This window comes from Falco naumanni, chromosome 9 (genome assembly GCF_017639655.2).
Source record: "Falco naumanni isolate bFalNau1 chromosome 9, bFalNau1.pat, whole genome shotgun sequence".
In the NCBI taxonomy this organism is placed as follows: domain Eukaryota; kingdom Metazoa; phylum Chordata; class Aves; order Falconiformes; family Falconidae; genus Falco; species Falco naumanni.
The window spans coordinates 22,940,859-22,963,325 of record NC_054062.1 but is presented as its reverse complement, the minus strand read 5'-3'; the positions used below and the strand labels follow the sequence as shown (position 1 = coordinate 22,963,325).

Genomic DNA, 22,467 nt, shown 5'->3' with positions numbered 1-22,467 from the left:
AATGTAATCAGACATATACAATGTTCTGAGGTTCACCACAGTGCACTGCAGTCAGCATTACTGGAGTGGCTATTAAAACTCCTTGGAACTGGGAAGCAAATACAGCTTGCAAGAATCCAGCAAATAACCAGCATTTATTAGATTAAACTAAAGTATTGCAAAGCCACAGTCAATCCTCTATTCAGAATGTATCCGAGGTCTGTTTAAATGAACATCTTTCCTGAGCTTAGGCCAATTGTTTTAAGAGATGTGACTGGAAAAAAGTAAAGCATTCTACTTTTAACACAACAAATTCTGCAATCCTTAAATCAGCGTAAATCTCAAATAGTCCATTACTGTCAGCAGGGCTGTTCCAATCAAACTCTGCATAACTGGAAAAAGAAAGTGGCCAAAAGACAAAGGGTATCTCTGAACCCAGACACACAGCTCTAGCTAGAGATAAGCAGTAGCAAATCCCTTCCATAAACCTCCCAACAAAATGCCAGCATTAAAAGGAGGGGTGAGGGGTGTTTAATTGAATTCCCACTGGCACTTGAGCCTGCACTTAAAAGCAGGTCTAGGGTTATCTGTGAAATTTCAATTAAATCAAAAGCTTTGATAACATGATAAGTCACTCCCGAGTTTGGAGTCAAAACATGTTGCTATTTGATCCTCTGCTTGTGTTTCTGGGAAAGCACGCATGAAAGACAGTCAGCTGCAGACCAGTCAAGAAGATGGAAAGGGTGGAAATGAATCTACCGATAGATCACTGTGTCTCCTACAGCCAGAGCCACTTGAGGTCTAGTATTTTTTATACATCCTAAGTCCTAAAGAAGGCATCCCATTTCTCAAGAGACACAAGGACAGAGCAAAATAGATCATCCCAGACGCATGCAGCATTCCAGGGGATAGGTCCCTGCTGCCACCAACGTTTTTTCTCTCCAAGCTTGCTACAAGCAAGATTTTAAGCAGCAACAGCACTGGGAGCTGCATGCAGAACTCTGTGGACATGAACCACCAAGCCCTGTGTATGTAATGAAATGGATTTCCAGTGCAAACCCTTTGCTGGCGTGGGGTGAACAGGTGAAGCCAGGTGCACCAAACAAGAACTGTCTAACACGCTGTTATGATACAGCCAAACCAGAAAGGAAGCCCAGCTGTCATCCTAACTCAAAGCAGGAGGCAGTGGCTCTCCAGAGACCTGATGACTCGTTTTACTTGTTTTACAGCACTCTGATTACTAACGCTGCTTCCTCCTCTCTCTTCAGTAGCAACTGCTGGATGCTAAGGGCAGTACCACAGACTCTCAGAGTTCAGAGTCCTGTTTACCAAGGAACACCACCTCTACCTCCTCGTGTTTAGACAGAAATGCTTCACCTTAAATAAATGTGAGATGTCAACTCCACCTGCCCTGTAGTCAACAGCATTAGATCACATTTTAAGCAATGCCCTCCCTTGTGATGTATAGTTCAGCCTGATAAAACCCTATCAAATGTAATGGGATGTCTTACGTTGCACCCAACCAGTTCAGAATTGCATATAGGGTTCCAGTAGTCACGTGTCCATGAGAAAAACACTCTATTTATAACTGGCGAGGCTACCAGTCCTTAACAGCATTAAAAATAAAGGGACTCCAGATAAGCAATGCCAGAGTTACATAGTGATCAACAATAGGAAGAGCAGAGCACTGAAAAGTCCCATCTGACCCCAGGCGCCAGTGGGAGATAATTTATCACCCTGGAAGCAAAGACACCATCCAGCACATCTGTCCCTAGTGCCCTCCTCTTTGGAGTGGAAAAACATCTTCATTAAACAATAGTGCGACCATACTAAATGTAGACATGTGCGACCATACTAAATGTAGACATAGCAACGAGAAGCTGGATTCTTCTCCATGATATAATTGTATTTGTAACATAAGCTGCCTATTCCTGTTTTTCAGAGATGTGACACACAGAGGACAAAACAGGCTATATTCAATTCTGTCACGTTAGTGCAAAAACTCCACCCCATCTCCTCCAGCCTGGCAGGTCATGAGTCAACGGTGACAGACAGCTCAGTGCATGCAATTAACCTGCTAGCGGGGGCTCGCCAGAACAAGAAATCCAGATTAGAAGAGGAAGTCCCCATCCCCCTTCCTCTCCTCAGTTCAAGCCTTATGCACTAAGCACGGCAGGACCAGACACTCTCTTCTGCGTGGATCTAAATATCTCTTCCGTGTTTATTGGCACGGGTGATTCAACCTATGGGCTGCTCCTGCTTTGGGGTCTCAAACCAAGCATGGCCAGTTTTTAAGCAGAGATATTCAGAAGATCCTGTGGCACTGAGCTAAACATTTCTAGAAGTGAGGGCTCGAGGATAATGGGTGCCCTAAAAACTTCACAACAAGTTTGATAACCCCTGAATCCAGTTATTTAGGTTCTGCACCGATCCCACCTCATTAGCCTGGCTTTACCCTACTGCCAGATGAATAAATTTGTTCTTTCAGCTCCCTAACCAGTTTTGCATATAGAAGCACCAGCAGAAAAGGCTTTCCTGACAGATTTTGGAAGTAATGTTTCCTCCAACGTTGACTGATGATTTTAAAAATAAATTATTTTTCTAACTGGTCATTTCTAGAATCATATTAATGAAGGAACAGGGTTTCTTTACTAGAATCAAATCCTCTTAGCCAATGTCTGAAACCGTACACTGCAGATGCAGCCAGATGTGAGAGGCCTTTCCAACATCACAAAATACGTCAGTAAGACAGTAAGGAGCAGATTTCCCAAACCCTTGCATTAAACGCTAAACTACTCTTCTCCAGAAGGAAGGAATTTCATGGGTTAAGTTAAATATTAAGCAAGCTATTACTTTCTAATCTACAAAATAGGTATTGGCAAATTATCAGCAGTGATTGTTCCTTTAGGATATGAACAAAAATTACTGGACAGGAAAAAAGCCCTCAAGCCAATGGGCCTGGCATTTAGTTTTTCTAAAGGCATGATCTCTGCATTTCAAAACATCTCTTCAGTCCCAACTCTTCTACAGAGAAAGAAAAAAAAAAACCAACCACCAGTCCTGAATTTGTGTTCATAAATAGTAAACTTTTACTAGCACCAACACTACCGTTGTGTTTGGCCCCGGCCAGGCAGTGTCTGGTGCCACTGCTGAAGCAGCAGTGTGTGGGCAAGGCTCTGATCTCGGCCACATTCTGACGGATTTCAGAGAAGCCTGGTTATTCTTAACCCATCCTGTGCCCATGACAGCATACCGCTTTCAAGCCTCGCAGCACGCGCAAAACCAATCCAGGCAAAAGCTATTCCTGGACACTTGGCCACCAGTGCCAAGCATCAGAACACTGAACTCTCTTTGCTCCTCTCAGCCCTGTGGCCTTTCACAGTCAGACCTACAAAGCATGAGCAAATCCAAATGTGATATTCAAGGCAAGAAATAAAAGCTCTTGCTGTACAATAACAGCAGTAACATATGTTGTTCCAACTGCAGTTCTACATCTTTTTATGGTTGCTGAACCTATTTCATTTAATGTGCTTTCTGCTTCCCCCCAGGTTTATTGTTTGATATTTATCTATATATAATATTTTTTAAAAATTTTCTGGATGAGTAGCAAAAACATTCAAATCTTCTCCCAGGAAGGCTGAGTTATTTTCTGGTATCACTGATGCTGCAGCCAGTAGCAAATTTCAATATCCTTCATTTGATAAGCCAGCACAAACTGTTTATATGTTGCAAACAAAAGGGAAAGCTCCATGTCAAACCAAAGAGGACAAGTAATGCATCTGTTATTTCCTTTTTTTCCATTCCTAGAGACTCCTCCATCCTTGCACTGGCTTAGTTTATTTAAGATAATGATCTCTAAGCAAGACCTTCCCAAAGACCATGATAATAAGCATTGATGAAAGGCAGCGTACACTGTCAGTGTATCTAGAGCCCCATCTGACAAAGGCCAGGTCCCAGGGACTGAGCTCCTGCTCTCCAGGTCAGAGCGGGCACAACTGGGACTCAGCCACTCTTCACTCCTCTATTTCTGGGGCACAAGGCTGCCTGACCTCTCAGCCACTGATTTATGACAGCCCCACACTGTAAGCACTTCCTTGATTCAGAAGCTGAAAAAACATCTTCATGCAAATTTAGGTGCCGAGGCCAAATATTTCTAGTAAATACAGCCCTAAAACAGACATGTTTGAGAAACTAAACACAGGTGCTCTACTACACCGTCTTTATTCAGAGCTTTTGCTGCTCTGTGTTTTACAATTTACTTCCCAGCTGATAAATCCCATAAAAATAAAACTTCCATCTCTTTTTGATTTTGTATTTCTTAGGGAAATTAATTTCCATTCTGCATCTCTCAAGTGGAATGAATTTCCCTAATAAAATGTGTGCATTCAGCAGTCGCAATACCACTGCCAAGTGCAGACTGTAGCACTGATTGTCACAAAGTGGTGCTGACCACATTCCTAAATGATGTGAAAATTATCTGTACTGTAAGTCCTGTAAGAAAGAGCAACCACAAAAAAAGAATGACAGTCTTGCTCACAGCACATCTGCTCAGAGACTCAACTATCAAATGTGTTAGGAAATGCAATTCTAAAACGGATGAATTATAAGAGAAATGTAAGGGATGAAATACAGAGAAAATATTTGCATAATATCAAACAAATCAGAATAAATACAGATATTTTACAGATGAAAAATTTTCCTCCTCTACAATTAGGTAATTGAATTGTTATTACAGGGCAGATCAGAGTACATCTGGGAAACAGAAATAGTTGTATGTAAACACAGTTGTGCTTATGGATAGAAAAAAGCATATTAGGGAACTGTGCTTTAGCACTGGTACATGCATAAGCTAAAGCAAGCTTCCTTAACGTGGTCGCTGCATTACCCTGGCAACTTCTTTCTGGTTTCCTTATCAGAAATTTAATACGTGAAGAAGAAAGGGAGAATCCAGCTTCCATTTTACAGCGGTTGCCTGGCATCTGAGTATCTGAGTGTTACACCAGTATTTATGTGCTAGAGATACGATCAGTAAAGCTCATGGCTACAGACCACAATAAAGCATATCTGTTCTTCAGTAAAGGCACCTTCAGCAATAACTCCATTTTCTGTATCAACCCTCACAGTATTACGTCATATACCTAACAAGTTTCCTAGTTTTTCTGGATTTGCATGTTGTTTGAAAATCGCTTTATAATTCTTACAGGAAAAATACTTCCAACTATTGAATACTGCTTTAAATTCAGTTGTTAATGTTAATAGTGATGGTTGAAACAGAAATCTCGTTTCAGCCTGTACGCATTTCTGCAGGCAGAGTACTGGAGAACTGAATCCTTGGCTTTTACTGGATCCAGACCCAGAAAGAAAAAACTCATGAGTGGTCTGGCTGCGATACTTTGAACCTAATGCAAAAAAGCCCTAAAAGCAGTGGACCATATGCAATGTCAAATTGATTAATCCTACTCTTTGGCTATTTCTGTTATTTCTAGTAAAAAAGAATCATTAAAAAAATGGTTTCTGAGATTTTGTTTGTTGACTATGAGCCCTGGCCTGACCTCAGCCTTGAATTTAAATCCCCAGTAGAAGTCTGAAATTAATCCACCTCTGGCTTAGTTATCAGTAATTATAATTATTAACAGAAGTATCCAGTAAATGAATGGCTTTCAGTAACATGGTGTTTTAACTTAGAATAATGGATAAATAAAAATTCACTTCCTTCTTACCTTGCAGCACCCTTTTCCCATAGCAATGCAGGATCTGATCCTGACATGGGCATGGTAAAACACACAAGCCCAGTCATTTGCCTGTATACATATGCATTTGCTCAAACACTAAAATTCCACATATTACAAATGTAAGACATCAAAAACTGCTCCTCCTGTACCAGACTTGACTGTTTAAAGCTTGCTTTCTCCGAAGCTAATCAGTGGAATGGAGTGAGAGCAGCAGAAGCAGCTGCCCTGGGAACACCCGCACTGGAGCTCCAAACCCCACCTTGCACATCAGTGCCCACAACACGTGCAGGCTCCCTTGCAAAGACCACACTTGCACCACGTGAATTTGTCCGAGAGAGCTCCCAGACTATCACACAGATGGATTCAGTGTCCTCCTATGGTTTCTTCCACGCAGCATGAAGCAAATCTGCTGTTGGGAGCTATCTGACCTGGAGCTAGCTCCACTGCCCATGAGCGCTCAGCGAGGACTGTCAGCTGGTTCAAATGCTGTGATTTCTTGAGACATCTCTCCAGCTATCTGCCTGTGAGCTGCTGTACCCAGAAGAGGTTTAATGGGGCTGAAAGGAATACCTTCTGCCTATTGTCACAGGACCCGAAGCCTGGACCATCACCAAAACAGGAAACAGAAAACCTAAGCTGCGAATCCAGCAAAACAAATTGGCTGGATTATAAGAGTGTTGGGAAAGCCCAGCTTTTGTTATAGCTGGATTGCATGCTGCTCAGCGCCACGGGCAATCAGAGCACAGCAGCGGTAGGAAATGACCCTGCAGGGTGCAGCCTGCAAGCCAAACATGGCATAACCCAGAGAGGACAGGAGATAGAAACGGCGAGAAGGCAAGGGTAGGGCCGATGAGGATCATAAGGAAGAAGCCAGGAACACATCTGTAAAAGTGCCTAAGGGACCACAGGGAAACGTTGGTTTCTTTTAGGACAATAGGAACAGAATTGAAGGGCACAGCTCTGCAGCTGAATTACTGCAGTAATACACAAATTACTGCACATGCGTTGTCACAAGCCATGGCTCAGCAATTAAGGGGTTGGATAGCTCTCCATGCATCCCAGCTGCAAGATAAACCAGACATTTTGTGCCTCCTCCCTCGAGGTTTAAGCTTCCATGTTTTTTTTGCCTGGGAGCATGTGCTCAGTCACTGCTCTGCAGACATGGAATAATTCAATAGACTCTCTGGGCTCAACAACCCAAGTGCCATGGGATTAAGGCTACGCTCTTGAAAGTTAGTTAACTAAACTCTAGATCAGATTTTGTCTTATGAGGCTGAGCTACTGCAGAAAAATAGAGCAGGTGATCATGCAACTAATGACCATTTCATTGTGCACTGAAAGAAGACATTAACGTGGCACAAGCAACTCCGTTCCACCATCCCTTGGTGGCTCAGCCCCTGGCTTTGCAATGTTTGTTCTCCTTTAACCCAGCCAGCTGAATGCCACGTCTACACTGACAGATCAATATGCAAACCTCTTCTGCACTGAGGGCTGAAAGAAGCAGCTGAAGAAATAGATAAAATAATCAGGGTAGTCTAGAAGCTGCCCCCAGGCTATACTCCTACCACCCCCAGTGAGATGAATGATGGACCATGAGGTCCAGGGAAGACTGAATGCACAGGGCTTGGGCACCACTGGCTCATGGCTTCTGGAAGGACTTGGCAGAGTAGCCAAGTCAAATGAGGAATTAATCGGGGATTTCTCTGGCTGATCGTGCTCCTTCCTGCAGTGACTGCTGAGGCCGAGAATTGCCCTGGAGGTGTCCTTCCCCTGGACCCTACACAGTGGTCCAGTACACCCCAGATCTCCTCCCTTCCCCCTCATTTCACAGAAGAAAAACACCAAGATGTTTCCGTTGGCTTTTACATCATATTTTTGTAGAGACTAATCTTCAGTTTCAACAATACATCTTTTGTGAAGCACTCCCAGCAGAAACCTTAGACACCTTCCCTAAGATCTGTTTGCTTACAGAAGACGAGGTAGGATTTGTTTAAACCCAGCTAGATTAATGTCTTGCAGACATTAGTGAAGTGAGATTTAATCAGGTTATTGCTCTACATTTTCCAGGGAAATAAATCACACTTATTACTAGGTTGGAATAAGATGCAAGGCTTGGGCTGAGAACATGTAGTCTTTTTTGTTTTTCCAGCGGGGGGGGGGGAGTGAATGGATAACTTGAAAATTGCTGCAAGGCTGTCGAACAGGGAGCTCAGCAAAAGGCCCTCAACAACTTGTAAGAGGGAAAAGAGAAGGCAAGCCATAATGACTAGTGCCAGCCCAGGGGTGAGCCCTGGTCCCTGTTCCCTGCCTGGTGGAGGTCCAGTCCTGACTCCGTTTTACTCAGCCCTAACACTGCAGGGTCCATGTCAGTACAGAAAGCAGACAGGAGTGTTAAACAGCATTTAAAGCAGACTTCTGAGGTCCATTTGAGACCCTCCAGGTGAACTCTCCCATAACCTGGGGGACCTCACTCCCCTCCTGGCACATGGGGATGTCTCCTTGCATCAGAGGGTTGGCTATGGGATCAAGCAAACCTTGCAAACCTCCTTACAGATCCTAAACGGAAACTCTGATGGTCAGCAGGTCTCAAGAGTGTAGGCATATCCTGCTGCAATGGTTTCTAGGTTTGCAATACGTGCTTAACAATGAACACGTAACTGTTTATTCACCCCACACATTTTTCTAAACCAAAGTTGGCTAGAAAAAGGAAGAAAAAAAGAAAAGCAGACCTCTTTCCAGCCCTTTAATTTAAAAGCTGCTCTTTTTCTCATTCAAAAAACAAAAAAGACTTCGCGCTCAGCTATGCTAGCAGTGTTTTCTTTAGTGCAAATGCTAATAAATCCCCTTATATAAAACCACTTACATGCAAGAGACAAAGTTTGGGAAATCAAACTGCAAATGTCCTCTGCTCTACACCAGCATGGGAACAGACAGCTGAAGCCAATACAAATCTTTCTGCAAACTACAGGTTTGCATGTGCTGAAGTGCCCAAAACCCAAAAGCTTCACATCCATTTTCCCTTCCCCAACAGGCTGTGCAAACACTGAAGAAAGCAAATTACGATAACACAGCCTGCAATCAAGTTTCAAATTGTGCAACAAAGCAGCACAAAACACGATGGGACTGAGTCAAAATCTTATTGCCGAGCACAATAAAATATATCCTGTTCTGTATGAAGGAGAAAAGGAAATATCAGGTGAGGCAGCACAGTTGCTTGCAAATACCCTCCTGCCAATGCTTCCCCTGGATAAATCAGTCCTGTGAACCCTGACTGCATCAGCATGAATCAGCCTGTCTGCTCCAAGGTAAAGGCTACGATTCCGTTTCATGTTCAGTGGGAACTCTTTTTCCCAGCCTTTTTTTGGCTTCCTGCTTAGAAAGAATAGACTCTCCAGAGACAATTTTGGATCTGGACCACAATCTTGCTCTCCCTTCAGATGCCTAAGTATCTCTGGGCAGGAGTACATTTAAAGAAGCAGCTGGTAATTATGAGCCAAGTGCTTACTGGCAGGATTTCCCCCTGCTGCTGAGCCAATGCCTTTGGGAACTGAATGACTCTTTGGTGATAATTATCAGCTAAAAGCCACAAGCCAGGGGAGGTTCCCTCATTAGAACCATAAGCAAGAAACACTGCAAAGGTGGGTGGAGGATGGCTGAAAATTGTGTCTGAGGGCTGCCTGACTCCCCTGTCCTCCACACACCAGATGTAGCTGTACGTAACTGCTGGGCATTTTCTAGGCAGTGCTTGCAAGCTACAAAATCCGTTTCCACACCTACAGCAGTAATAAAAGCAAATGACCTTTTCCTTCCAGCTAATCAAAATGAACTGAGCAGCACTGGAAATCCATCACAGCACTTACTCTTTTGGAGGGTTAAGGTCTTCTGGGCGAGCCTCAAAGAACCTGAAGACTTCATCGCACTGTGAAATGTGAGGAGGAAGCCGAACCAGGGCCTGCAAAATAAAACAGTGAGGGAGGAGGATTTAGAAAAGTCAGGTTCAAAACAGGCCTCAAACGTCTAAACTACCAAGCAAGAGGTGGTAAAACAGTTCTGACAGGGGGAAGGGAATACAAAAAGCAGGTATCACGCCTGGCTACTTAATTGAGAAGAAAGGAAATAGCATGTCTTGACTCCAAATGTCAAGTAGGATGCAATGAACTTGCAATGAGACAAGCAACAGTTCTTAGAGTCAGCCAATGTAAATTCTTTGCCATGTGTACAAGAACAGAATTTGGTCCACATGTGCAAAACAGTAACACTGAGTAGATAAGTGTTCTGTAGCCAGGACAGTCTCCGTGACTAGTGTTTGCACAGTACCTCAAACAATGCAGTTAGGGCTTACAGGTTTCAAACTCAGGTAGTGAAAATTAACAGACTCAACACCCACTAATACAACAGATTAATGTGCTCCATAAAGTTTTCTGTTAAACACTGTCAACAGAAAAAGCAGAGTTTGCTAAAAAAAAACCCAACCAACCAACCAACCAAATCAAACAACAATTTACTCTGAAATTAACAGGAAAGACTGTTTAAGTGCCTGGAAAAAAAAAAAAAGGCAGAGAGGCTATTTCTCCATGAAGAAGGCTTCGCAGCACCTCCTGGCTAACCATGTCCACGCACTCCGCAGGGCGCAGGTACGCAGCGCTTGTCGCACTCAGCAGTATTTAAGCACACTTTGAGAAGCAACCGCATTATGCTGAAGTGTACTGGGAAGTGAGACTTCAAACCAAGGAGACAAGCACACAAGGCAGAAACACACTACGAATTTGCTGTTCAGAATTGAGCCTGATGGTACCAAAAGACGCCAAAGAGCTGTCCCCAGCCCACAGAAATGGGACAGCAACTGTAAGTGACATGACTCTGAGATTGCCTCCAGAAATGACCAGCAGGAGAGGAAAAGAGATTGGTGCTCACCTCCTCCTGTGCTAAGTTTTTATTGAAAATAGGCCACAGGTTAAATATAGACCAAGCTTCTTAGAGGTGCCATAAACCTGTCTGACAAAATGAGATTGTCTGGCTCTTCTGCTAATTGCAAGTAGGACAAACAATGTGGAAAGGTGGATAAAAACAGCACTAGAGCTAAATGAAGGTGCATTAGGTTGAACTGGTTATACTAAGCCACGAGACATCTGATTGATCTTGGTCAGACACACCAGAAGGCCCAGCCAAAGCACAAAGGCAGAACAGGGCAGTTGGTTACCCTCATGGCTGTTTTTAATCAGGCTTTAGAAGTGGCCAGATTTGTTCCAAGACCACTCCTGCTTGGAGGTGTGAAGGAAAATGCTGAAAAATGAAAAAATACTGCTCTGGAACTGCAGGTCTCCAGTATTACATTGATGGGGTCTTGTTTCAAAGGCAGCCTGAAACCCAAAGCCAAGTGCTTCTACACCTACAGCTCTCCTTTCCCTCGTGGAGGTACGTTATAAAAACACAAGGAAAATCCATTTGTTATCAGCAGGCTGTGATGGTCACATGGAGCTGCACTACAGAACAGAAAAAGATACCTTGCAATAAGGAAGCAGCACCAGATGCAGAAGCCAGGCAACTGCCTGTTGGGTCCAAGTGCTGGGGCACAGAGTACTGCTGGTCGCTGCACTAACACAAGGTGAAACACAACAGGTGGAAAACTCAAGTGCTTTAATTTGAATGAAGGATGCCCTGGTCCCCACTGCTATCCACTCAATCATGCCTAAAAGCGTAACAAAGGCGTGAGCTCTCTGCCTGTATTCCTAGCGTGCACAAAGGCACGCATCCAGCTGCCAAATCAGGGCTAACCCTGGGAAGTCAAGGACTGCCCAGGAATAGCAACAATCTCAGCACGCTGAAAGAGAAAGAAATGCCTCACCACCACAGGCAAACCAGGACACAGACAACATTAAAGCACGTTTCATTCATCTCTATCTCAAGCAGGAGACAGACATACATAGAGAAGCAATGCTGTCTAACCAACAGTGGATGGGGCTGAGATTTAGTGATGTCTCTATTACTAATGCCCTTCTCGGTTTGGGCAGGTTACTTAACCTCTTTCCATCAAATTCAGCAGGGCTGTATCTTCAGTTACCCATTTACAATGCTAAGCAGTAACACTTACCTAATCCACAGAAAGGTTATGAGGCCCAAATATTTGAAATCTACAGTGTGTTTTGAAATCTCAAAGGACTTGATCCTGTGCAGTCAATGGGGCAAGAGCAAGTGCTGCAAATGATACATATCGTTACTAGAGAAATGCAAATACCCAACTCATAGCTATCGTAGGGGGTCCTGGACATAAGATGCTTTCTCAAAGAATCACCACTTCCCTAGAGGTCGCAGGCGTTCACCCTGCCCAAAACCAGGCCACAGCTGTCAATGCTCAGCTGGAGCACAGAGTGGATTTTCAGTGATGGAGGAACACAAATCCTAACAAGCTGCTATGGAGATTTGTGTTTCTAAATCAAGGGAAGCTTTAGGAAACCTGAAACCCCCTGAAGCAGCGGTCTGCTGCCTGGAAATCTCCAGGAGCACCGTGATCCTGCCAGGTTGAAGGAGGATAACTGAAAAGCACCTCCAGGACTCCAGGCTTTTGCAGGCAGCAGATAAAAATCAGCCAAAGCCATTTCCACACCCAGGCATCCACCTTCCCACCCTGGGGCAGGACTGGCTCTCCTGCTTCTGAATCACCTCCCAGAGTACTGCAATTTTCAGCCCTGTGCACAGAGGTGGAATGAAATCCACCCGGTGGTAACTTGCCGATGCATGTTTTTGGGGGAACTTGGGTGTGAAGTCTGCAGCCAGTCAATTTTTACTTGTTTTTGTTAAGGAACAAAACCCTAAGAAGCAGTAAGAAACACTAAGAAAGGGTTAGGAAGAGCAAACGAGGGTGTAAAACCACGCAGAGTTGGTCTATTGATTTTGGACAGTGGCAGGGACCAGAAATACTGGTTTGAGAAACAAACGTCTCTTCAGCAAACACACAACATCCACCCAGGAGCAAGCCAAGTCCAACATGATTCCAGTGAGCGAACAAAAAGTGCATTGAGGAGATGAGGGACACTGCTGTCACTCTGCAAGGGGAAAAATGCAAGTTTCTGGCATTTCCAGCAAGACGGTTCCAGGGCAGAGCCGCAACAGCCTGAAAGACTGCAGGGTCAAGGAAATAAGGGTAAAGAAAAAGAGGAAAACCAGATGGTAAAAGGATGGAAAGGACAAGGAAGTGATATTCTTACTGGAATGTGGAAACCAGAGGTAAATGCACACAGCTACAATCAGCAAGCATCCAGAAACAGCAAGGAATTTGCACAGGAAAGGTGAGAGATAATAAGGGCCAGTGAGCAGAATTCAGCCTTGCACAACCATCAAATATTATCAGTAAGAGCATGTTTCCTTGCTCGGCATGCAAAGGCAGACGTGCGCTGCTCTGACCTCACATGCTCCTCAGGAGATAGGCTTTTATGTGTTATTTCAGCCTGTAATGATGTCTGTCTCTCTGTGTTACAGGTTTCAGACAGTCTTGCAGAGTGGATGATTCCAAAGGCTACTGAAAAGCTGTAACGTCAGGCAGGGTGTGAGCAAGCAGCCCTCGGTGTGGGGGACGGCCAGCTACTCACACAGTGCCAGCTTATCCGCAGGCAGGCTGCTGCACGCCGCACGCGGCACTCGAAGCAAACAGAGCACCAAGCACAGGCAGGGGTTCATTGCTTAAGGTTACATGAACTGGAAACAACTCCACGGGGCTACATTACAGCTCAAAGGCTTCATGAAAACATGTACATGGGTATAAAACCACACAGGTACTTGTAACGAAGCATTACAAGAGTGCGTGTGTGGCATTTATGCAGACAGATTTATAAAAAACAGACGCAGAGACATGTATATGTAGAGATACACAGTGTGTGTAGGCATGGGTGTATATACTCACAGAATGATATTCACCCCACTGAACTTCATGCGTCTAAAATGGGAGACTGGTCATGCTTGTCTATCAACTTGTATAATCGCTAGAGAAAGACCAGCACCTTCAGGGGTGCTTTGTCTGCCCCACCACGGATGTCTAACTCTGGATGGAATGAATCACTGTTTCTCCCCGCAGCCTGTTGAGGCACTTCAGGTGCATAGCTTTTAGATCCCTAATGTTCGATGGGGTTAATCCCAGCTCTGCACGCAAATACACAGAGCCAGCTGACAGTACTGCATCGTTAGGACTTTTCCTATTTAGCATCCTGTTCTTAATTGTTTATCTCTTTCATTAATGTTAATCATTGCCGCCAGATGTTTGGGAATGGTCATGAGTCCAGCAAGAGGGAAGGTGCAATTAAAATAGTTCATTTCTCAAAACAGAAAAGTTAGTTGTTTCTACGTGAAAACACTTTCTGCTTTGCTCAGAGCAAGTAACGCCAAGCTTGAACTCAAAAAACACTGCAGTGTGGAGGCTGGATGGCAAACACTAACCGTCAGAGGGGAGGACAAAGAGTGCATGCTGGTGCCTCAAGAGAAGAAGTGGAGAGATGTCGGAATAAGTAGAAGGCTGACAGAAGGAGGAAAGAGGGTGCAGAGTTTTGGAAGTAAGTGGGACATAGAAGGGTTTCTGGCATGGAAGGACCATAAGGCAATGGAAAGTGAGGCTCTACTCCAGATGCTGAGAGGCGTGTTGCAAATACTTAACTCTTTTTACAGCAGCTGGTCTAAATGCATCAGGATTCTGAAATGTAGATTTTAAAAAAAGACAGATAAAGTTTGAAAGTTTTTCACTTAAAACTCTTTCATTCTTGACCAGGACTATTAATTCCATGTTCAGTCAACACTATTTTAGTTGTACAATGGATAGAGAGAGAAATGGATGTACATCTGTCTTGACAGGTTCAAGGATTAAACTTTGAACTGAGAGACCGAGAGGGAGATCATCATGTTTTTGAAGTATGGTCTCTCAAACTGTGAACGTTACTAAAGAATGAGCAACGTTCCCTGGCACTGATGTGACTTTCTCATCTAACCTTCATTTGGGCACCCAAACCTCACTATAGAAAAGCCCATAAGCTTCTACTTATAGAGCCAACTCCAGCTGGGACAGCATAAAGGCATGTGACAAATCCAGGTAAGTCTTTATGACAATTGGACTTCACATCTTAAGAGCTTCCCTGCACAAAGATGCTTCCCTTGATTATGACCAACACAAAGATGCCAGTCTGCGACTGCTGGCCCGAGCCTTCCCAGAGGGCTGTGTAAGGAGCCAGCAGTGGTTTTGTGAACCACTGACAGGAGAGGTCTTTCTTGAAGACAGGATGGTACACACTGGACAAGCACACACCAGAGGTGTGTTTGGGAGATCAAAAGCTTAATAAGTAAAAAGCCCCTGGCAAGGGAAGGCTATGAAGTTGCTCTTTCTTTCACATTGGCAAAAGCTCCCAAACAAATTAAGAAAACCAGGTCCAATGAGCCCAGAAGACCTTAAATCACACTAAACTAATTCCAAGCTGGGAGTTAAGAGGGAAATCATCCAGAGATACCAATTCCAGTGGGCAGCACATATTTACTGGCAAAACACAGCTTGTTTGGTAACTCAGGTTACCAGTAAGGACATTCAGACCTTGCACTTTCATGTTTACAAATGAGACAAGTCCTGGAAATCTTCCTCTGAATGTCCCACTCCTCTTTTTTTCATTGAAACTTCAAAGTTTCTTATGGCCTTAGCAAAACCGCTGGCCTGGTTACCTCTGTGATGGCATATTTCTAAGCTGGGACAATGCAATGAAGAACCACCCAGGTGTGAGGGGTTGGGAGGCCCATGCTGTAGGGTCCAGAGGGCTCATGCTCTGATACAGAACGTTTTGCAGACCTCCCCTTACTGCCAAGCATCCCCACAAACTCTCAGATGGCCTCTGCCTTCCTGTGCCCACTGGTGCAGAAGCCACAACACAACCAAACAGCAGAAGTCAGACCTGCTTCTCAGCCACGCAAATCACCACGCTCTGTCAGAGACAGTCTGCAAAAACAAAAGAACAAATGGCCGAACGTTTGCACCACTCATTTGCCAGGGCCCATCTATGCTTTGTCATTCCAGGGCAGGCAAAATGGATGCAGAACCCTCTTCTGGCAAAAAAATTACCACAAACTTTACATCCGAACCTGCCTCCCTCCTCTGCTTCCTCACAAATCCCAGTGGACAAAAAGGTCTGTTGTCTCATTTATTCATTTCATTATCCCATGTCAGATTTTCTCCATCAACTTCACCCACATAATTCCAGCATAATTCTCTAAATTTTTCAAAATTAAGCATGTTGTCTGCCTACGCATTTTAGGACTAGCACGGGATGTAAGCTTTGCACAGGACTGAATTTTCCAAAATTATGCTCTTGCTCTACAGTTCTATATAATTCTCTAAAGAGTCAAAACATCCATTGGACAAGGGAAGAAATGCAGAAACAGCTAACACTTCCAAACAGGCAGGCATAATCCTGCTCTGAAGTCACACACATGCACCGGTAGCTGCTACAGAGTATGAAACAGTAGTGTGTATTATTATTTTACTAGCAAAAACCACCAACCTGCCATATTTTCCCTTTTTACATGAAGCAGGGGTTCATTGCATTTCATTCCAGCTTTCTAGAAGTTAGCATCAGAGCTAAGTGAGTCACTCGGGTTCCTGCTGTAGTTACAGCTGAATGGGGAGAGACTCTGTGCCTGGTTTAAGCTGGCAAAGTGGGGCTACTCTGGTTCAGACTCACCACCTAATTTTCTGTTTCCAATTCACAGCTTTCGGTCATTTCTGGTTAACTTCATATTGGGATGAGAAGATTACAGGAGGGTTATGAAGGTCATGTTCCCAAAAACCTTGTAAGTGGTGGAGGTGGCAAGAAGGCATTCCTGAATTTTAAGCCTCTGCTAAGCACCAGAAATGAAATCCTGTCCCCGCTGAAGGTCAGGAACAGAACTACTGCTGATTTCACTGGATGAAGAAGCTTTCCTTCTACAAGCTGTTTCTCTAAATTCTTTGTGCCTTTGAAGTTCAGTGTCTCATTTTCATCATTATTTTCAGTCCTGTGGACTTTCATATCCTGGACAAGGTTTGGAACAGCAATAACATAGGACAGTCATTTTCTGAATAAATGCAAATTGGATGAGCCATAAATGTTCAAAAGAAAAACTTTGAAAATGTGCAGACTTAGAATGGCTGGGAGAGGTATGAGTTGCAACTCTCTGGTCCCTCTCTTTATTTACACAGGTTGCTCACTGTATGCCCTGGCATTTAAGAATGACTGAGTATGTCCTGTGCCAGGTGAGGGTGTGACCAACTACCATCTTCATTCACTCTGTAATTAGGAAGAAGCTGTAGCAGAAGGAGAAGAAAACAGCCCATAACTGAATCTGATGACAGGCAGGACATGATAGGTACTTTACACTGTTTCTGAAGAGTGGGACTTCCCTACCATCCACACTAGACAAAAACTAATATCCAGGCATGGGTCAAATACAGGCAATGGAAAAAAAAAAGTTGGCATTGCTTTACTTCCCAGCACTGGCAAAAGCACCCACCTACCTGCATTCCAGACTATTCAGGCACAACCAGGGTTATAAATGCTCCAACAAGATACATCCCAGGGGGATGGATGAGTTAGCCAGGGCCTTCTTAAAGATACTCTAAGCAGAAAGACACTGTGGAGGACGTAGCCCTCTTGAAGCACTCAGAGACATGAGATGTAATGCCTGCTCAAGCTTTTCAATGCCTAGCAGCCTCGCTCTCCAATGCCATCCAGATTTAAACATCTTCTACAGTGAAGTACAGAGGCAAATTAAATACAAATTACAGTAAACTGCAAATGCAATAAAGAGACATTGCATCAGGCGCAAGAAACTTGGGAGTCAGAGACCACTGGAAGCTAGGATAGTGTTCTGAAGAAGTCACTACAGGTCTGTCATACTCGGTGCTGGGCACCACTGTGGCTGCTGCTGGGGACGAGAAACACTAGGCTGGGGAAAACTGGGCTAACCCAGCATGGCTGGATCTATGCTTATAAAAGCAGCACCTATCAAAAAATAGGTTAAATAAACAGCTTGGCTTTGAGGAAGCATCCAGCCATGTCTCTGAGCTGGGCAGCAGCAGCAGATCTGCTCCCATATCATCTGAACCAGAGCGAAAGCATTCTGTGATACTGTGATTCTATGGACTAAGCCAGACTTCCCCAGGACAGAACAAAGGAAGCGAGGAGGAGGGTGGCAGTGACAGTGCCGCCGTGTCAACGAACATGACGCCACAACACATCCCTCGCCCGCCCGGCGGGCCTGGGGGGTCAGGTCAGGTCTGTCTGGGGTGCAGACAATGGGGTCCCAGAGAGGCAGCTGCCCCTTGGCATAAGTCACTGCTTTCTCCACCGCGCATCTGCTGGGTGAACCCTGACACGAGCCCTCACCGCTCCTGTTGCCGGCAGTTCCTGTCTAAGGAGGGCGGCTGGGGACGCAGTGGGACCCTACGTATTTTAAAGGGAGCCGTTTGGCTGCCGGCAGGAAGACAGTGTATTAATTGTCGCACAAGAAAGCCTGATCTCATGAGATAAGACTTTAATCACAGCTTCCTTGCCCAGGGGGTGCAGATGGCATGGGTTTCACTGCACCCCCCAGCACGCCTCAGGCACTTTGGCGATCTGCTCCCAATTTTGGATGAGCAAATGTCTGACTGGAGAAGTTCTTGGGAATGTATTTTTTCCCCTCCACCTGCTTCTCTGGCTTTCTAAAAACGGAAAGAAAACGCCACGGGAAATAAGAAAGGAAGTCTGGGGTTTAAATTATGTGCTGACGTGCTCTATACCTCTACATAAACTGGGTATCTGCCTTGCTTAGAAATTACTTTTAATTTACTGTCAGAGGATTAATTATCATCAAATCATAAACTCTAAGCTAGAAAGGAAAGATTAGGTGACTTAACTTTCTTCTCAACAGAGTCGTGCATTTCTGTCCTGCAATAAATTTCCAGGCTTTCACTCATCAGGAGAAGCACTCCTGGAAGCCACCCGTCCACCCCCCGTGCCGCGCCATCCGGCACTGTCCCTCATGCGGCACTGGGAGACAGACAGGCAGGGAACGGAAGAAAACGCCATCTTAGTTGTGCCTCTGCAGGCTCAACTCCTGCATTCATCAAGGGCAATGCAGAAATAAAATCCACATTTAGGGCAGCTGAGTCTTACAGCCTTTACTGAGTACGTGAGGCACCGACCCAGTGCACAGTCTGCAGGGGAAAATGCTGCGAGGAGCCTGGGAGCAAAGAGCAGCCTCTTTTCACCTGTCCTGTTAGTCTCAGTGGTGTTTGGGAAGGACCATCCTTCTTATAACAGAGACAACACAGATAAAGCTTTTACCAGTATCCGTCAGGGGAAGCCCAGTGCTGGCGGTGGCTGTGAGCCCCCCCGCCGCAGGGCTGCCAGGCGCCCCCCCAGAGGTCTTACCCTGCAGTACTCATCGATGGGCTTCAGCCTCTTCACAGCTACATCTCGGACATGGCTCCTCCGGAACAGGATCTTGCCTGAGGAGGGAACAGATGAAAGAGGAGGGTTAGGGGCATCACCTGCCATGGGGGACAGCGCAACAGCACCCAGCAGAAAGATCAGCAGCCATCCCTGGCTCCAACCATGGCTGGTGGCAGTGCTGGTGGGAGTCCCGGTACTGGAGAGGTTCTCACAGCAGCAGCCTTGTGTGACTGCAGCCCCTCATTGCTACGAGACAGACAGGACAGCACACTCAGAGGAGGTTTGAGCAGATCAGCAGCTGCCCTCGGAGCAAACTGCACAGAAACATGCTGCGGGGCAGGCAGCGGAGGGATGCAGGACAGTATCTATTACAGGAGCGTGCATGGCACCTCCTGCAGCTGGATGCTGCTGGTCCTAAGTTTGCACAGGAGACGCAGTGCACGGCCAACGACAACCACCGGCACAGCAGCAGGTGTGAAACCTCAGCCACAGCTGCCGAAGTCCTGCTTCTGTGAGCCATGAAAGGCTCATGGGGCAGAGGCAGTTTTTTCTGATTTCATCCTGTAGATAACACATAGTTTTTGTTCCCTTTTAGTGATGGCATTATCCTAGAAGGGACTGACACTGTGTTATGACTCCCTTCGACTCTGGGGCCACTTTGACACATCCATGCAGGCAGCACCGGGAGCATCACTGAGGTGGGTTGTGGACCCCATCTCTGCCCCACACCTGCCTACTCAGCTGCCCCCCACTGCAAGTGCTCCTGCCCTTGCAGGCAGACAAACCGCACAGCCAGCTCACAAGCAAATACAATGCTGTTGGTGACAGAGCCCTTATAAATCTACAGAGTAAAACCAAATAATAGAAGAAAAATAAACAAACTCTCTTTTTTTTGAAGGTAAAAAAAAAAATAACCTCCTCAGTGTCCCTACTGGATGACATTTCTGCAGGCAGTTAAGATTAAATAAACGGCTGGGTTTTGTGTGAAACTGATTGTAACAAAGTTTATCAAAATAATCTAGGAGCTGAGTTTCCCCACACACAAGGATGTCATAGAATTGGTATTTTTTTTGGCTAGAAGGGATTATATCTTCATATCCTTTTTTGGTCATTTTCTTCCCTATTTCTTTTGTGCTGTATTTCTTTTAATGTAATGAGACAAGAATAAATTACACGTTCTGCTTGTGGTGGAAGAAAACAGTATCTGCCAGCATTATTTAGTCCATGAAATGTCTACGTAAAAAACCCACTGGCATATATACCACTCCCTGCTCCAAAATTCTTCTGCCAACAGGCAAATAAGATACTCATCCATGGGATAAGAAAATGGACTAGGAAATGAAATCAGATGAAAAATCTGGATGTGTGGCTTTGATTTTGTCATGATTACACAAGCCGAGAGGTTAATGAAATGACAGCCTTTAACAGCCCAGTAGCAGAGGATCTAAACCCTCCCAGACTCTGCCCCTTTTGGTTGCCTTTTCCTCCATAGCTGCTAATCTGGAAGGTGTTAAAGCCTTTTGTTTCAGGCAGGAGAAAGTGGTTTATCTCCATCCCCAATTCTGGCAGCAGAACAGTTTGTCCTGTGAGGTAACAGCATTTCCTAGTGCCATAAATTTACCTCTCTGGGTTCCCTGTGGTTATCTCTTTGCAAAGCTGGTGCTGAGCCATCCCTGTAGGATGTGCTGCCACATGGTCACCGAGCACAGGGAAAATGTTCAATAGGTGTCTGAAATGTTCACCTGAGCTTGAGCAATTTAGTCAGAAGCTTCTGGAGAAGGGAAATGGCACTCCCGCCTGCCTGCACCAATCCTCTTTGGGCACAGCAAAGCATCGCTGCTTTCCCACTTCTCTGTCTGGCAAATGGGTATGACTACCTCCACTTCCAAAACATTTCTTATTATTTCTGACAGCCTCCAGGACCACGCTGTACTTGTACTGCATCACTGCAGTAAGCCGCTTTTTCGCGGGGGAAGGAGTGTGGGGGTAGCTGTAGAGAAAAAACTAGTTCCTTTCTCAGTACTCCAGAAATGCTGGTGTGGGAGATCTTGGTACTTCTTTGTAACTTTTACAAATATACTGCAAAGAGAAAGCAATGTTTTGGAAACATTCTCACTTTCTGGCTTTCCTGTTTTCTGTTTAATCTGTCAGTTGAAAGTCAAACCAGTGACCAAAAAAACATAAAGGAACCAAAGACTTTGACACATTAAAGATCTCCCGTAAATGCAATTCAGCTTTCCTAAAAATAATAATAAAGAATGCTATATTAAACTCAGAGTACAAAAGAGACCCCAGGACATGATGAGTCTTAATTCAGTCCTTAAATGGAAGGGGAAAATATCAGGATAACTGGGGCATTAGGATGAAGCAAAGCCCAGAAGGTGCTTTCATTTTTATCCCTTCAGAAAAAGGAAGATTGCTTTTCTGCTACTGAAAGCTGGAAAAGGCTCGATAAGGGCTGTGTGGAAGATCTGTAGCTGCTTAGCCCAGTATGGCATTCAAAACTGAGATCTGGAAAAGGCTGAGTAGTTTAGAGCCCCATGGAGTAGCAGACAACAAAGAGAAAAGCAGGAAGAAAACCAAGGACACACTGTGAGCACATCCAGTTCTGGTGGGCAGCAAGGAGGAACCCCCTCAAAAATCCTGAAGGTCTTCAGGCAGAGAAGTCTCATTGCCAGGGGTACTGGAGCAACTCTAAGGAGGGGTAACTTCCCAAATGCCCAGCTTCTCCCCTTTTCAGACAGACTGTGCTGAAAGAGGCTCAGCCAAGGCCATCATGACCAGCCAGCAGAAACCACTGCAGATCCAGTAGGAGTTACTACTGCTTTCACCATCCCCCATTTCTACTAGCCTTCCTCCGAAAGCAGGGGAGGTCCCGTGGGGCTGGGAAGGAAGGTAACCCAGGACAGCCACGCTGTACACCCTTTACACTCTCCAAGCGGGTGCACTGGACACAGATCCTGTTAATGGAAAGCTCTGCAAACGAGGTAGGTACTTGGGGTGGCGATAAAAAACCGAAGAGCAGGCAGACAGCCGAGCCACTGGGGCACGTCAGCACCAGCGAAGAGCCCTTAGGAAGGCAGTGGCAAGGAGCATTTCACCCACTACTGATGTGAAGCAGGGAAGTCCCAGGGTGGCTGGTAAATGCAGAACAGCCCAGGCAATTTCCTCGTGAGGGTGGAGTAGCGGTTTGTGTGCCACGTGGCTTTTCCTCTGGGTAGTTTCCACATCCCTAAGGAAGGGACCTACTTCTACGCAAGTACATACAGTGGGCTGCTTCCTCTCTCCTGCATTTTACTGCAGCTCTTTAAAGCCTCCGCAGG

The 22,467-nt window shown here is 45.2% G+C and overlaps 1 protein-coding gene across 1 annotated transcript in view; it reads right to left on the bottom strand.

Annotated features, from left to right (window-relative positions):
- Positions 1-22,467, bottom strand: part of SH3PXD2A (SH3 and PX domains 2A) — a 272,082-nt gene that overhangs the window by 141,297 nt on the left and 108,318 nt on the right. The window contains exons 4-5 of the mRNA XM_040606729.1: positions 19,124-19,200; positions 9,572-9,663 (exon numbers count right to left, since the gene is read on the bottom strand). Coding sequence (XP_040462663.1) covers positions 9,572-9,663; positions 19,124-19,200 — 169 coding nt within the window. The remainder of the gene's footprint in view (positions 1-9,571; positions 9,664-19,123; positions 19,201-22,467) is intronic.